Source organism: Globicephala melas, chromosome 7, assembly GCF_963455315.2.
Source record: "Globicephala melas chromosome 7, mGloMel1.2, whole genome shotgun sequence".
Taxonomy (NCBI): Eukaryota; Metazoa; Chordata; class Mammalia; order Artiodactyla; family Delphinidae; genus Globicephala; species Globicephala melas.
In genome coordinates this window covers 58332694-58350567 of record NC_083320.1, presented here as the reverse complement: position 1 = coordinate 58350567, position 17874 = coordinate 58332694, and the positions used below count along the sequence as shown (strand labels likewise).

Here is a 17874-nt window from a genome sequence, read left to right as displayed (position 1 = left end):
TCCCAGAGCCCGCCATTACCCCACCAAAGAGCCAGGGTAGCCTCCAGTGTTGGGTCCCCTCAGGCCAAACAACCAACAGGGAGGGAACCCAGCCCCACCCATCAGCAGAGAGGCATATTAAAGTTTTACTGAATTCGGCCCACCAGAGCAAAACCCAGCTCTACCCACCACCAGTCCCTCCCATCAGGAAACTTCCACAAGCCTCTTAGATAGCCTCATCCATGAGAGGGCAGACAGCAGCAGCAAGAAGAACTACAATCCTGCAGCCTATGGAACAAAAACCGCATTCACAGAAAGATAGACAAGATGAAAAGGCAGAAGGCTATGTACCAGATGAAGGAAAAAAATAAAACCCCAGAAAAACAGCTAAATGAAGTGGAGATAGGCAACCTTCCAGAAAAAGAATTCAGAATAATGATAGTTAAGATGATACAGGACATCGGAAAAAGAATGGAGGCAAAGATCGAGAAAATGCAAGAAATGTTTAACAAAGACCTAGAAGAATTAAAGAACAAACAAACACAGGTGAACAATACAATAACTGAAATGAGAAATACACTAGAAGGAATCAATAGCAGAATAACTGAAGCAGAAGAACGGATAAGTGACCTTATCCGGAAGACAGAATGGTGGAATTCACTACTGTGGAACAGAATAAAGAAAGAAGAATGAAAAGAAATGAAGACAGCCTAAGAGACCTCTGGGACAACATTAAACACAACAACATTCACATTATAGGGGTCCCAGAAGGAGAAGAGAGAGAGAAAGGACCAGAGAAAATATCTGAATAGATTATAGTTGAAAACTTCCCTAACATGGGAAAGGAAATAGTCACCCAAGTCCAGGAAGCACAGAGAGTCCCATACAGGAAAAACCCAAGGAGAAACACACCGAGACACATAGTAATCAAATTAGCAAACATTAAAGACAAAGAAAAATTATTGAAGCAGCAAGGGAAAAATGACATAACATACAAGGGAACTCCCATAAGGTTAACAGCTGATTTCTCAGCAGAAACTCTACAAGCCAGAAGGGACTGGCATGACATATTTAAAGTAATGAAAGAGAAAAAACTACAACCAAGATTACTCTACCCAGCAAGGATCTCATTCAGATTCGATGGAGAAATCAAAAGCTTTACAGACAAGCAAAAGCTAAAAGAATTCAGCACCACCAAACCAGCTCTACAACAAATGCTAAAGGAACTTCTCTAACTGGGAAACACAAGAGAAGAAAAGGACCTACAAAACAAACTCAAAACAATTAAGCAAATGGTAACAGGAACATACATATCAATAATTGCCTTAAACGTGAATGGATTAAATGCTCCTACCGGGCTTCCCTGGTGGCGCAGTGGTTGAGAGTCCGCCTGCCGATGCAGGGTACACGGGTTCATACCCCGGTCTGGGAAGATCCCACATGCCGCGGAGCGGCTAGGCCCGTGAGCCATGGCCGCTGAGCCTGCGCGTCCAGAGCCTGTGCTCCGCAACGGGAGAGGCCACAACAGTGAGAGGCCCGCATACAGCAAAAACAACAACAAAAAAAATGCTCCTACCAAAAGACACAGGCTTGATGAATGGATACAAAAACAAGACCCATATATATGCTGTCTACAAGAGACCCACTTCAAACCTAGGGACACATACACAATGAAAGTGAGGGGATGGAAAAAGATATTCCATGAAAATGGAAATCAAAAGAAAGCTGGAGTAGCAATACTCATATCAAATAAAACAGACTTTAAAATAACGAATGTTACAAGAGACAAGGAAGGACATTATATAATAATCAAGGAATCAATCCAAGAAGAAGATATAACAATTATAAATATATATGCACCCAACAAAGAAGCACCTCAATACATAAGGCAATGGCTAACAGCTATGAAAGAGAAAATTGACAGTAACACAATAATAGTGGGGGACTTGAACACCTCACTTACACCAATGGACAGATCATCCAAACAGAAAATTAATAAGGAAACACAAGCTTTAAAAGACACAATAGACCAGATAGATTTAACGGATATTTATAGGACATTCCATCCAAAATAGCAGATTACACTTTCTTCTCAAGTGCTCATGGAACATTCTCCAGGATAGATCACATCTTGGGTAACAAATCAAGCCAAAGTAAATTTAAGAAAATTGAAATCATATCAAGCATCTTTTCTGACCACAACGCTATGAGATTAGAAATCAAGCACAGGGAAAAACATGTAAAAAACACAAACACATGGAGGCTAAACAATATGTTACTAAATAACCAAGAGATTACTGAAGAAATCAAAGAGGGAATCAAAAAATACCTAGAGACAAATGATAATGAAAACACGATGACCCAAAACCTACGGGATGCAGCAAAAGCAGTTCTAAGAGGGAAGTTTATAGCAATACAATCCTACCTCAAGAAACAAGAAAAATCTCAAGTAAACAATCTAACCTTACACCTAAAGGAACTAGAGAAAGAAGAACAAACAAAACCCAAAGTTAGTAGAAGGAAAGAAATCATAAAGATCAGAGCAGAAATAAATCAAACAGAAACAAAGAAAACAATAGCAAAGATCAATGAAACTAAAAGCTGGTTCTTTGAGAAGATAAACAAAATTGATAAACCATTAGCCAGACTCATCCAGAAAAAGAGGGAGAGGACTCAAGTCAATAAAATTAGAGATGAAAAAGGAGAAGTTACAACAGACACCACAGAAATACAAAGCATCCTAAGAGACTACTACAAGCAACCCTATGCCAATAAAATGGACAACCTGGAAGAAATGGACAAATTCTTACAAGGTATAACCTTCCAAGACAGAACCAGGAAGAAACAGAAAATATGGACAGACCAATCACAAGTAATGAAATTGAAACTGTGATTAAAAGTCTTTCAACAACAACAAAAAAAAAGTCTTTCAACAAACAAAAGTCCAGGACCAGATGGCTTCACAGGTGAATTCTATCAAACATTTAGAGAAGAGCTAACACCCATCCTTCTCAAACTCTTCCAAACAATTGCAGAGGAAGGAACAATCCCAAACTCATTCTATGAGGCCACCATCACCCTGATACCAAAACCAGACAAAGATACTACAAAAAAAGAAAATTGCAGACCAATATCACTCATGAATATAGATGCAAAAATCCTCAACAAAGTACTAGCAAGCAGAATCCAACAACACATTAAAAGGATCATACACCATGATCAAGTGGGATTTATCCCAGGGATGCAAGGATTCTTCAATATATGCAAATCAATCAACGTGATACACCATATTAAGAAACTGAAGAAGAAAAACCATATGATCATCTCAATAGATGCAGAAAAAGGTTTTGACAAAATTCAACACCCATTTATAATAAAAACTCTCCAGAAAGTGGGCATAGAGGGAACCTACCTCAACATAGTAAAAGCCATATACAACAAACCCAGAGCAAACAACATTCTCAATGGTGAAACACTGAAAGCATTTCCTCTAAGATCAGGAACAAGACAAAGATGTCCACTCTCACCACTATTATTCAACATAGTTTTGGAAGTCCTAGCCATGGCAATTAGAGAAGAAAAAGAAATACAAATTGGAAAAGAAGACGTAAAACTGTCACTGTTTGTAGATGGCATGAAACTATACATAGAGAATCCTAAAGATGCCACCAGAAAACTACTAGAGCTAGTCAATGAATTTGGTAAAGTTGCAGGATACAAAATTAATGCACAAAAATCTCTTGCATTCCTATACACTAATGACGAAAAATCTGAAAGAGAAATTAAGGAAACACTCCCATTTACCATTGCAACAAAAAGAATAAAATACCTAGGAATAAACCTACCTAGGGAGACAAAAGACCTGTATGCAGAAAACTATAAGATGCTGATGAAAGAAATTAAAGCTGATACAAACAGATGGAGATATATACCATGTTCTTGGATTGGAGGAATCAATATTGTGAAAATGACTATACAACCCAAAGCAATCTACAGATTCAATGCAATCCCTATCCAATTACCAGTGGCATTTTTTACAGAACTAGAACAAAAAATCTTAAAATTTGTATGGAGACACAAAAGACCCCAAATAGCCAAGGCGGTCTTGAGGGAAAAAAAAAGGAGCTGGAGGAATCAGACTCCCTGACTTCAAACTATACTACCAAGCCAGTAATCAAGACAATACGGTACTGGCACAAAAACAGAAATATAAATCAATGGAACAGGATAGAAAGCCCAGAGATAAACCCACACACCTATGGTCAACCAATCTATGACAAAGGAGGCAAGGATATAAAATGGAGAAAAACACAGTCTCTTCAATAAGCGGTGCTGGGAAAACTGGACAGCTACATGTAAAAGAATGAAATTAGAACACTCCCTAACACCATACACAAAAATAAACTCAAAATGGATTAGAAACCTAAATGCAAGACTGCACACTATAAAACTCTTAGAGGAAAACATAGGAAGAACACTCTTTGACATAAATCACAGCAAGATCTTTTTTGATCCACCTCCTAGAGTAATGGAAATAAAAACTAAAATAAACAAATGGGACCTAATGAAACTTAAAAGCTTTTGCACAGCAAAGGAAACTACAAACAAGATGAAAAGACAACCCTCAGAATGGGAGAAAATATTTGCAAATGAATCAACGGACAAAGGATTAATCTCCAAAATATATAAACAGCTCATGCAGCTCAATATTAAAAAAAAATAACCCAATCCAAAAATGGGCAGAAGACCTAAATAGACATTTCTCCAAAGAAAACATACAGATGGCCAAGAAGCCCATGAAAAGCTGCTCAACATCACTAATTATTAGAGAAATGCAAATCAAAACTACAATGAGGTATCACCTCATACCAGTTAGAATGGACATCACCAGAAAATCTACAAACAACAAATGCTGGAGAGGGTGTGGAGAAAAGGGAACCCTCTTGCACTGTTGGTGGGAGTGTAAATTGATACAGCCACTATGGAGAATAGTATGGAGGTTCCTTAAAAAATTGAAACTAGAATTACCATATGACCCAGCAATCCCACTACTGGGCACATAACCAGAGAAAACCATAATTCAAAAAGATACATGCACCCCAATGTTCATTGCAGCACTGTTTACAATAGCCAGGACATGGAAGCAACCTAAATGCCCATCGACAGACAAATGGATAAAGAAGATGTGGTACATATATACAATGGAATATTACTCAGCCATAAAAAGGAACGAAATTGGGTCATTTGTAGAGACAGGGATGGATCTAGAGACTGTCATACAGAGTGAAGTAAGTCAGAAAGTGAAAAACAAATATTGTATATTAATGCATATACATGGAACCTAGAAAAATGGTACAGATGAACCAGTTTGTAGGGCAGAAATTGAGACACAGATGTAGAGAACAAACGTATGGACACCAAGTGAGGAAGCGGTGGGTGGGGGGTGGTGTGTGATGCACTGGGATATTGGGATTGACATATATACACTAATATGTATAAAATGGACAACTAATTTTAAAAAATGCAAAAAAAATTATGAAAATAGAAAAAAAAAGTGACCAGAATTCTGAAAAATAAACAATGAAAATTAAAAGATTTAACAGAAAGTAAATTATGAAGTACTTTTAAGGTACACAATTACTGTTGATAACAGGAAAGAGTGAGTGGGAGAGCATATCCATTGTCCAAAAGATTATTCATAACATATTAAAAAAGAAAACAAATAATTCCCAAGTCACGAATTTCCATGAAAGAGGAGGCACCCTGGAATACTGAGAAGTATACAATAAGATTTAAGTTCATTTAAATGTTATTGGGGAATTTTGCTTCCCCTTCTATTTATGGAACTGCCCTCCTGACACAAAGAGCTAGGAAATCAGATAAAACATGAAATAAACAGTTTTCAAACAGGGGACAGTATGTAGCACAGGACTGTGTTCCCTGTGAAAACAACCAATGAACTAAGCTCTAAAACTACCCTAGCTTACTGCCTAAAGGTGGTTTCAAAGCCACAGCACAGGGAGGGGGAACCAATAGAACCCGGCAGTCATGCCAAGTTAAAGAGACTGAGATGAGAGTTTGAGCAGGCCAAAGTAGCTAAAATTTACAGGACAGTATACTAGAAAGGAAGCAGTTGCACAGAGAGAGGGCTCTGGAGATAAGCAGAAGGTATCTTCAAGAATATGGCTCAGTAATATTTGTACATGAGGAAGCTCAGTCTCCAAAGGCCAGGAGAAAAAAACACTCAAAAGCAGCACAGTGAACAGTTCTCAGGTTCACACGGAGCTTGGAACAGTTCACATCCCCACCAGCCAGAGCAGAGAAAGATATAATAATATAAGGGAACTTGGGTAGAGTCCTCAAAGAGTCACGTCTTAGTATCAGAGCTAAAGTAGCACCAGAGCAAAAAATATTATGAACTCATCATAAGAAAATATAATAAACAGCCTCAAAACAATCAAAATGATACACAAAAACTAAATGCCAGAATAAAGTCCTACACTCGTTAAAGGAATACTATAACATTCAGCACTCAACATAAAATCCAGCATCTGGAATCCAATAAAAATTAACAGGCACGGGCTTCCCTGGTGGCACAGTGGTTGAGAGTCCGCCTGCTGATGCAGGGGACACAGGTTCGTGCCCCGGTCCAGGAAGATCCCACATGCTACGGAGCGGCTGGGCCCATGAGCCATGGCCGCTGAGCCTGCGCGTCCAGAGCCTGTGCTCCACAACGGGAGAGGCCACAACAGTGAGAGGCCCGCGTACCATAAAAAAAAAAAAAAAATTAACAGGCATGCAAAGAAGCAGGAAAATATAGATCCAAAGCAAGATAAAAGTCAATAAACACAAACACAGTAATGATAGAGATGATGGAATTAGCAGACGAGGACCTTAAAATAAATGTAATAGATTTTTTAAAATTTTTCTGAAGGATATAAAGGTAAATATGAAGATAATGAAAATATGAAAACCATCCAGACAGAACTATTGTATAAAAAATACAGTATATGAAAAAATTGAATTGAAATGAAACACACTGGATGTGACTAACTGTAGATTAGACACTGCAGAAAAGATCAGTGAACATGAAGACAGAACAACAGCAGCTATCAAATGAAGCACAGGGGAAAAAAATTGGACAAAAACATAACCAGAGCTTCAGTAGAATATTACCTAGCGGACTAACCCATATGTAATAAAAGTCTCAGAAGGAGAGGAAGGGAAAGGAGGAGAGGGGGAGAAAAGAGCATTTGAAGAAATGCTCTGGCCAAATATTTTACAAATTTAATGAAAATCATAAACTCACAAGCCTAAAGTCTCAACAGACCCCAAGCAAAAGAGGCATAAGGGAAACCACATCAATGCATATGAAAATCAAATTTCTGAAAACCAGTAGTAAAGAGAAAATTTTAAAGAAAGTTATAGGGAAAAAAAAAAAAAACACATTATGTACAAAGAAACCAAGATAACAACAACAACAGACTTCTCATTAGAAAGCTGGAAGAAAATGGAAGATACCTTCAATGTGCTGAAAGAAAAACTGTTCCTGGAATTCCCAACGAAAATCGTTCCAAAATGAAGGCATAATAAGCACGTGAAAAGATGCTCAATATTATTAGGCATCAAGGAAGTGCAATTCAAAACCACAATGAGATACCACTTCATGCCTTCGCTATAATTAAAAAGATGATAACAATCAGAGACCACAAATAACAAATATTGGCTAGGATGTGGAGAAAGAAGAACCCTGTACACTGTTGGTGGGAACATAAATTGCTGCAACCACTGTGGAAAACAGCATGCAGGTTCCTCAAAAAACTAAAAGTGGAACTACCATATGATCCAGCAATTCAACTTCTTGGGTACACATCCAAAGAAAATGAAAATACTAATTCTAAAAGATACATACACCCCAGTGTTCATAGCACCATTATTTACAATAGCCAAGATATAGAAGCAAACTAAGTGTCCATGAACAGATAAAGGGATAAAGATAACATGAGATACACACCACACACCACACACACACACACACACACACACACACACACACACAAAATGGAATACTACTCAGCCATTAAAAAAGAAAGAAAGAAATTCTGCCATTTGCAACAATGTGGCTGGACCTGGAGGGTATTATGCTTAGTGAAATAAGTCAGGCAGAGAAAGACAAATACTGTATATTATCACTTATATGTGGAATCTAAAAAACAAAACAAACCAGTGAACATAACAAAAAATAAACAGACTCACAGGTGAAGATAATGAAGAATGAAAAAATATGAAAACTATCCAGACAGAACTATTGTATAAAAAATAAAATATCTGAAATAAAATGAAATCAAAATGAAGATACAGAGAACAAAATAGTGGTTATCAGTGAGGACAGGGAAAGGGTGTAGTGGCAAGATACGGGTAGGGGAGTAAGAGGTAAAAACTAATATGTATAAAATAAATAAGCTACAAGGACATATTGCACAGCACAAGGGATATAGCCAATATTTTATAATAACTATAAATGAAGTATAACCTATAAAAATTTTGAATCACTATGCTGCACACCTGAAACTACTATAATATTGTAAATCAACTAAACCTCAATTTAAAAAATGTTTAATAGGGCTTCCCTGGTGGCGCACTGGTTGAGAGTCTGCCTGCCGACGCAGGGGACACAGGTTCGTGCCCCGGTCTGGGAAGATCCCACATGCCGCGGAGCAGCTGGGCCCGTAAGCCATGGCTGCTGAGCCTGCGCGTCCGGAGCCTGTGCTCCACAACGGGAGAGGCCGCAACAGTGAGAGGCCCGCATACCGCAAAAATAAATAAATAAATAATAAATAAAATTTTAAAAAAATAAAAAATGTTTAATAAAGATAATTACAAGCACTGGTGAGAATGTGAAGAAAGTAGAACCCACATACATTGCTGGTAAGAACACAGAATGACACACTCGCTTTAGAAAAGTTTGGCAGTTCCTCAAATAGTTAAATATACGGTTACATACAACCCAGAAATTCCACTCCTAAGTATACACCCAAGAGAGATGAAAACATATGTCAACAGAAAAATTTGTTTATTACAAAGCTGGGACAGAGAAGGTACAAATAAGCCTGGAACATAATGTGGAGCTAGAAACCAGAAAATACTCAAAAAATAGAGGACACATCAAAAGTAACACGAGTGAACAGGAAGGCTCCTGATGGCCAAATGTGGGCAATTTGAGCAACAAAATAAATAACAATAGTAACGCATTATAACCAGCAAAGTAAAAACTGATCCTGATATAAACAAATTATAAGTAATTTACATGAGAAAATGGGGGGTTCTTCTTTACAACAGAATTCTAAACAATAGAATTTCCATTGTTTCTTCTATAAATTGTTTCCTCTATAAATGTAGAAGACCAACAGAAATTTTTAAATCTCTATTTGGTAAACACCACAATAATAACTATTTCAAACAAGAATCATTAATACACGCCAAAACTGGGGGGCAAAAGTATGAGAAACACAGTATTTACATAATTTCAAAGTATCTCCCTAAAAGATATATTTATTAATTGCAACGGAAAATACAGTAAACTTTTCAGTGAAGAAATTTGTCAGACACCTCCTTAGATAAGTGATCAAAGTTAAAATCACTAGTAACAGGACAAATCAACATTGTGTGCTTCCTGATATAATGTACTAAGAAGCACATGTCACTTCTGCATCCAAAAATGCATAATTTGAATTTAATCACAAGGAAATATTAGATAAACCCCAAGGTTTAAGAGCCTACCATAAGAGGTCAGCACTCCTCAAAAGTGTCAAGGACATGAAAGACAAAGTGAGAAACTGTTCTAGGTTAAAGGAAACTAAGGACACAGCAACAATTAAATGCAACATATATGTAATCCTGTATTAGATCCTGGACCAGAAAATGGACATTAGTGAGACAACTGGTAAATCAATGCTAATTTCCTGATTTTTATAACTGTACTATGTTAACATTTGGGGAGTGTAAGCAGACCTCATATAGGAATTTTTTTAACTAGCTTTGCAAGTATGAAATTTTTTAATTGCGAAACTACTTCAAAAACAATTTTTATTTACTCTTAAGCAAAAAGTCACACAGACTAGGAAGAGGTAGTTCTAATGCATATCCAACAAGGAACCCATATCCAGAATAAAAAACACCTAATTATTACTAAAAAGAAAAAATATCCTTCACAAAAAATGTCCAGTAAACATATTAAAAGATGTTCAAAATCATTAGCTATCACAGGTATGCAAAACGATCATGATACTGCACACAAGTATGGCCAAAATGAAAAAGAATGATAATACCAAGTGCTAGTGAGGATGAAGAGAAATTAGAACTCTTTTTTACAATACCAGCACTATAAATTAGAATAACCACTTTGGAAAATTATGTGGCAGTATCTAAAGCTATTTAACTCCTAGAGGTGGGGAGTTCGGGGGACAGGGTGAGTGGGGTAAGTGTATCCATTCACCCAACAGAAATGAGTTCTTATATCTACCCACCAAAAGACATGTACATGAATGTTCAAAGCAGCTCTATTCATAATAGACAAAAAAAGGAAACAACCCAAATGCCCATCAATAGCAAAAAGGGTAAATATAGTGTATATTCTCTCAGGCATAATGACTTGTAAAAGATATAAAGAGTGCATAATGTGGGCTTCCCTGGTGGCGCAGTGGTTGAGAGTCCGCCTGCCCATGCAGGGGACGCAGGTTCGTGCCCCGGTCCGGGAAGATCCCACATGCCACGGAGTGGAAAGGCCCGTGAGCCATGGCTGCTGAGCCTGCACGTCTGGAGCCTGTGCTCCACAACGGGAGAGGCCACAACAGTCAGAGGCCCGCGTACCGCAAGAAAGAAAAAAAAAAAAACAAACAAGAGTGCATAATGTGTGATTCCATCTGTATCAGGCAAACTAATCAATGTGGTAATACAAGTTGGAATATGGTTATCCTAGGAAGGATAGTACCAACTGGGAAGGGGTACAAGGAAGTCTTTTGTGGCACTGGATTTGTTCTAGATTTTGATGTGGGTACTGGTTACATGGGTGAATTAAAATGTAAAAATCTGATATGTACATTTAAAGTTTTCGCATTTTACTGTGTATGTTATACCTCAATTTAAAAAACAAAAACAAAAAAACACCTGGGCAAAACAAAAAAAGATTTACTATAGATAATGCGCTGACAGAAAGCCCACTTAAGAAGCCTCTGGAATAATTCAAGTAAGAAATGAGTGGCAAAAAGATGTGAAGAAAATAGATCAGAGAGATATTCAGGTACCAGGTTTGGTGCCCTACTGAAAAATACAGCTGAGGGGAAAGGATGAAAAGATAAATCTCTCAAGTATCTGGGTGGAAAGTAGTATTATTAACCAAGATAGGGAATGCAAGAGGCAATAAGTTCAGTTTTAGACATGTAGGGTGTAGACATTTAACTGGAGATATTCAGGGCAGTTAGATATATGAATCTGGAACTCAGATGCAACCTGAGCAGGACATATAAATTTAGAAAAGAGAAGCCAACAGATGATTAAAATTAGGAGAGGATGAGACTGCCCAGGGAGAAAGTATAAAAGAGAAGACAGCCAAGGACAGAAACCTAATATAGAGCGCAAACACAGGAAGTGTAGCAAGCACAAAAGACTGAAGGAAGAGTTGAGAGAGGTGGGGAGTTACTAACAGTGCCAAATAGGGCAGAGAGGTTAAGTAAGTTAAGGACAAAAAATGCGTACCAGCTTTGACAATCGGATCATTATTGCCTTTTGCTATAGTTTTTGTCAAAAGCAAACATTTTTAAAAGGTCTTAAATGACCTACAAAAGAGTTAAAATACACAATCTGTACCACGCTGTACCTTCATTTCCACATCAATTTCAAACTAGTTCATGTAAGCAATCTGCAAAAAACAAATTATTAATAGTCATCAGTGGAAGATTACTATTAAGACTTTAAAATTGTAAAAGAAAAATATAATCTATCCCAAGGATAGAATATACATAATTGCTTATTGTTTCCTATATATAATGTATATATAATAAACACTATTCTGTATAAAAAGTGAGTGGCTTTTCTGTACGTGAAATTTTTTATAATCAAATATTGGGAAAAAAAACTGGCCAGCATGAAAAATAAATATATGCATTAAAAAGAGCATTATTAATTGAGCACCTAGAGATTAATCTTCCTCCAGTGAGTTTCTCGAAGCAATCAAGAATGGAGCCTCTTCAGTAAGAACAAGAAGCTAAGAACGAGCCAGGAAGACTTCTCCAGGGAACAAATGGGTGTCATATAAAACTATATTAGGAAAATAGGAAAATAGTAGAATGCAATGGATTAAAGATGGCCACATGTTCTTTTCTACTCCTTCCCTCAAGAGGGTGAGTCTATTTCCCTTCCCTCCTTATCTCTGGGCTGGTGTCACGACTTGCTTTGACTAAAAGAAATAGGTGGGAGTGTTTTGTACCACTGGCACATTTTCACTCTCTTGGGCGTCAGCCACCATGCTATAAAAAAGTTTGGGCTGGAGACCACTTGGAGAGAAAGAAGCCAAGTAAGGGAAGATAGAAATGCCCTAGACTTCCAGCCTGATAAGGCCCCAGCCCTGTGGGTATGGCCATCTTGGACCTTCCAACCCTCACTAGCCATCAGCTGAATGCAGCCACCTGAAGGATCTCAAGTGAGACCAGCAGTAGACTCACCCAGCTAACCCACAGAATCATGAGAAATATTATTATAAATATTTATCGTTTTAAACCACAAACTTTTGGAGTGGTTTCCTACATAAAAATAGATAACTAAAACATTGAACATAATTACCCTGTGATTTTTTTTTTAAAGCATTTCCTACAATGTTTTCCTCAACAACAGTACATAGCTTTGTGGTTGAACTCTGGCAAATTGGGAAAAGGCAAGCTGTAGGAACAACCAAAGGACATTCCCAGAAGTATCAACTAAGCAAGACAAATACTCTCTTGAGGCAGTTGCTGAGTAATGGAACAGAGTATACAGTTGTCCCCCAATATTCATTCTTTCCTCCTTTCATAGTAACAGAATTTTTAACTGAACATATGTCCATCAAAATAAAGACTACATATCCTAGCCTTCCTTGAAAGTAAATTCTTATGACTATATCTGGACAAAGGAATGTTACCAGAAGTATGGTGTGGCAGCTTACAGGAAAAAAAAAAAATCCCTCTTAGACTGCAGGGCAAGTTGTTTGGTCCTTTCACCCCTCGGATAACCAGTTGTCTGGAATTCACAACACTTTGGTCCATGAGAATGAAAGGCCATTCCCTTGGGATTGCTGAAGCATGAGGTGCAAGGAGCTGGGGTTTCTAAGATTTCATAAAGCAAGGTCAATATACCAATCTATGACTGCAAAATTTACATTTTTACATAAAAAAGAAACTTCTGGGCTTCCCTGGTGGCGCAGTGGTTGAGAGTCCACCTGCCAATGCAGGGGACGCGGGTTCGTGCCCGGGTCCGGGAAGATCCCACATGCCGCGGAGCTGCTGGGCCCGTGAGCCATGGCCGCTGAGCCTGCGCGTCCGAAGCCTGTGCTCCGCAACGGGAGAGGCCACAACAGTGAGAGGCCCGCGTACCGCAAAAAAAAAAAAAAAAAAAAAGTGGCCATCAAAACGTGCCTCCTTATCATTAAACCTACACATGGCATCAAGGGCAGAAAAACTATCCATTCACAGATAATTACTGAGTGCCTACCTACTAAGTTCCTAACACCAGTCTAGGTGCTAGAAATACAACAATAAACAAGAACAAGACAATCCTTGCCTTTACGGAATTTAAATTCTAATGAGAAGGGGGCAGGGACGTTAAACATTGATTAAATTAGATAATACACATAAAGTGCTCAGAATAGTGATAGGCATACACTAAATAAGTGTTCAAACAAATATCAACTATTGTTAGCTATAAATATCCCTCTATGTTTCTAGGTAATCAGTAAACCTTCTTATTCATCCAGTTCTCTAAAAACCAAGAGATTCTTTAGATGGTTTCAGCACTAAATGTCCTTATTTTTGATCAGCAGGCCATCCTTCAGAGAACTGTCCCCTCTCCCCAATCCATTTCTTGTGGGCCTATCCAGAGGTAGACATGCCCAGTAAGATTTCCTTACACAGGAATCTATATCACTGGAGAGGCAGCAGGTGATGAGAAACACCCAGAAGTTCAGTTCATATGGCTGAGCTCCACGTGGACCCGTCTCTGCCAGCACTACCCAGGTTCCTGTCCTTCCTGAGGCCTGGCTGTTCAGCTTGTCCTTCAATGCTCTCCTTCCAATAAGTCTCTTTTTCTTGCTTAAAACAGCAAGAATTTGTGTTGCTTACGAAGAACCCTACCTGATACAGTTAGGCAAAGTGAGATCATTCTAAAAAAGAGTGTTCATAACCAAACACAATTGCCAAAACTCATTGAACTGCACATTTAAAATGAGTGAATTTTACTGTTTATAAAGTATACGTCAATAAAACTGGGGGAAAGTGGGAGGAGTATTTAATTTAAAAGCATAAATAGCACATTTATACTGGATAATAAAATATTCTAGGTTATCTTCCTATATATTGACTTTATTATGCTCTATGCTAAAAAACTCATACAGGAAACATTTTTTAAGATGGCCCATTTTAAATCAGTCCCATGTAAAGTCAAGCTGCAATGATTCTAGAATGAGAGAAGTATGTTAATATCTAAAAACTATGTCTTGCTTACTAACGCAATAAAGTTCACAACATACATAACGATCATATCTTGCTTTCAAGTTTATTGACAGCACCCTACAGTACTTTGCTTAATTATTTGTTTTGCTTATATTCCCACTCTCTATTTAGTCTTACTTTTCAAGCAGCCTATATCACAGCAGGAAACCCCCTCAAAATGCAAACCTCTCCAGCTCCAGACTGAAATTAGGACAGCCCCACTTGTCATGTTTTACATTACAAGAATTTCAGAACTGCCTTACTTGGTCACACCATGCTCCATTCACTAAGCAATCTCTATGACAGAGGCTCCTAGGAACACGTGAAAGAACATAGTTGTCCTACCTGCCACCAATCTAAAAGCCTAAAGCACATTCCAAAATACTTTCCGTCCTCTTAATAAATCCATATTGGATCTGTTACTCCTTAGTACACCCTAATCACTTCTGAGACATTTTACATTTTAAGGTTAGTAAAAGGTATTAAAATAGAAGGGCAAAAAATGAAAAAAGTAGACTTTGAACAACCAAGTTGCATGTGTACAGATTTATATAATAAACCCCACAAATATTTCCTAATTAGTCTTATTTGCAGTAATAATTCACTTTAATTTTAAACATTACAAAACTCAAAATTTTATTCTCACAACATTCAGATTTAGCCACTTTATAAGATACTCTTTTAGCACACAACTTCCAGTATTAAGTTCAAACTTGCCACCTTCTTTTCTAGTAAAAATTCAGCCATCTGATCCCTGATCTCCCAAAAATCTAATCAAATTTATAATGGGGCTTTTAAAACTATTTCCTAAAGTATCCTACTGCATGGCCTCTGGTAGCCAGCCTAAGTACCCTACGGAGCCAGCCAGCATGAAAATCTAATTTAAACTACTCTAATTCCTCATAAATTCAATACTGTGTATCTCCCAACAGTGTTTCTGGTGAACCAGAGCTGATCTGGTTCAACTTGATGTTTAAACTCCCACTGCTTCTTCCTCTGAGTTTAGCAAAACAAACAATATAAGTAACTCAAGTTTCAACCCAATATCTGTGTAGAAAAGCAAAAATAAGATAAGTGTAAATGAAAACCTTGTTTTGCAACATATTAATAGTCCAGCTTCCTAGCTTCTTTTCTTCAATTTAAATTTTTATTACCTCATGAGTTCCCATTTCTACAACAAGACCCAAAGTATTTACAAAACGAAAATGAGAAAAGCCCAACATTCACCTACCCAACATTTGGCAACCCAACAACACCAATTTTCAAGGAAGTTCCAAATCTTCCAATGATTGGGGGTGGTTTAATTCCATCACCTCCCTTTTTGGGGGGCATCTGAAATGTCAAAACAAACACACATATGAACAAAACTTTTTACTGTCCCCATTGACCAAAAACACATTTCATCACACACAATATATTATTGAATAATAGATTAAGAATACAGCATACTGTATATATCAATCTAAAACTGACACACTTTATTTTTCAACAAAAATGAAAACAAAAAAGTTCTGTTAACAGATCTGATTCTGATAGTTGTCAAAGCAGTCACTCCTGAGAAGTCCTGGAAAACTGATCTAAAAATATGTGGCACCAGAAATCAAAAATAAAATTTAGCTGCCAATCTTACATCCAGACTGTTCACAAAACATTTTCTTAACCTGACATGTGGTTATATGAATGAAAGCATTTGGAAGCAGGAGCACAGGTAAGAGTGTCAAAGAAAATCCATTCTAGAACCACTAGCAACCGAGTCACCTCCCACCAAACCATTCCCTCAATCTGGAACCTGTTCTTTCCCATTTCGCCCACAAGCACCATTTTTCGCATGAATGAACACACGCCGGTATCAAGGTCTTTCCAACAAGTCTCTTTCACCTTTGGCACTGTAGTTACGACTCATCAGTCCTCATAAGCAACCTCCTGAATCCACCCTTTGGTTACTTCTAGTCGTAAATGGATCTACTAAGCCTTTTTATTTACAGGTCGAAACTTTCTCGGTCCCTGACAATCTGGCTCTAAGTTTCTCCGGGCAAAATTGAGCCGACTGCAAACTGAACTCATGAGGACTGCTAACCTCACGTTTTATAAGCTGGGAACTAACACTATCCCTGTCTTCTGGCTCCAATTGAACCTCCCGGGGCCACGCTGACGCCCTGCTCATGAAGTGATAGCCTCTGATCCCTGACCCCGAGGGCCAGGAATCTCCCTTCTCAGGGTCGTAACTCACAGCTGTTCCCAGCCAAACCCCAGGTCTCCGAAGCACAGCTGCACGAGCAGAGACTTTCCAGTCCTCTGGCCTCCTACCAAGGAGTGGCTGGCCGCCCAGCCAAAGCGAGGTCCCACCCAACATCTTCCCCCTCTGGACTGGGCCACTGGCCGTCCCCGCCTCCGGAGAAGGCTTTCCCCATAGTGTGCCGGGTGAGGCGTGGGCCGCTCCCGGGACACGCGGCCTAGTCCGAGAGCGCCTCATTCATCCACACGCTCCACGCCGCCCTCCGCCCAGGCCGGCCACCCGGCCCTGGCGGGACGCCGGCCTCAGAGCAATGGGCCAGAGTCAAAGACGCGGCGGGCGTCGCGACCACAGGCTCCCTGAGGACCTCACCGTGCTCAGGGCGGACGATGACACAGGCTCCCAGCGGCAGCGGGAAACGGGTCCTACCGGCAGCCGGAGGCCGGGAGGAAGGAGGAGAAAGCGCAGGCCCGGCCCCTCCGCCGAGCGGAATGCACGTCGGCGGCAGCGGCGGCGGCGGCGGCTGCGGCGGCGGCAGCGGAACAGGCGGGCCGGGCGCCGGGCTGCACCTGCGCGCAAGCCGCGCGCCCCACCCCGCTCCGCCCCGCGCTCCCCCCATCCCGTCCCGCCCATTGGTTTGGCCGCGGGAGGCGGGAGAGGGTGGGAGGAGTCGCGCGGCGCCCGAGCTGGCGGGAGCTGGAAAACCATCCTTGCAGGCCTGAGCCGGTCACGCAGGAGCGCGCGTCTTCCGCCATCCCTACACGTGGGGCTTCTCGGCCCCGGATCTCCGCTTCCTTACCGGTGCGCGCCCCGTGTTTCTCGCACACGCTCGCTTGCCGCCTTCCAGCCCCACACTTCACCCGCCGCTTCACCTCGAAGCACCCTCGGCCTGACCGCCCGCGCGGAGGCGGGTCGCCTGAGGTCTGG

At 39.7% G+C, this 17874-nt stretch overlaps 1 protein-coding gene across 1 annotated transcript in view; it reads right to left on the bottom strand.

Annotated features, from left to right (window-relative positions):
* Positions 1–17490, bottom strand: part of OLA1 (Obg like ATPase 1) — a 167656-nt gene extending 150166 nt beyond the window's left edge. Inside the window, exons 1-2 of the mRNA XM_030851792.2 lie at positions 17320–17490; positions 15946–16046 (exon numbers count right to left, since the gene is read on the bottom strand). Of these exons, the coding sequence (XP_030707652.1) occupies positions 15946–16046 (101 nt within the window). The 5' untranslated portion in view covers positions 17320–17490. The remainder of the gene's footprint in view (positions 1–15945; positions 16047–17319) is intronic.
* Between the last annotated feature and the right edge of the window lie 384 nt (positions 17491–17874).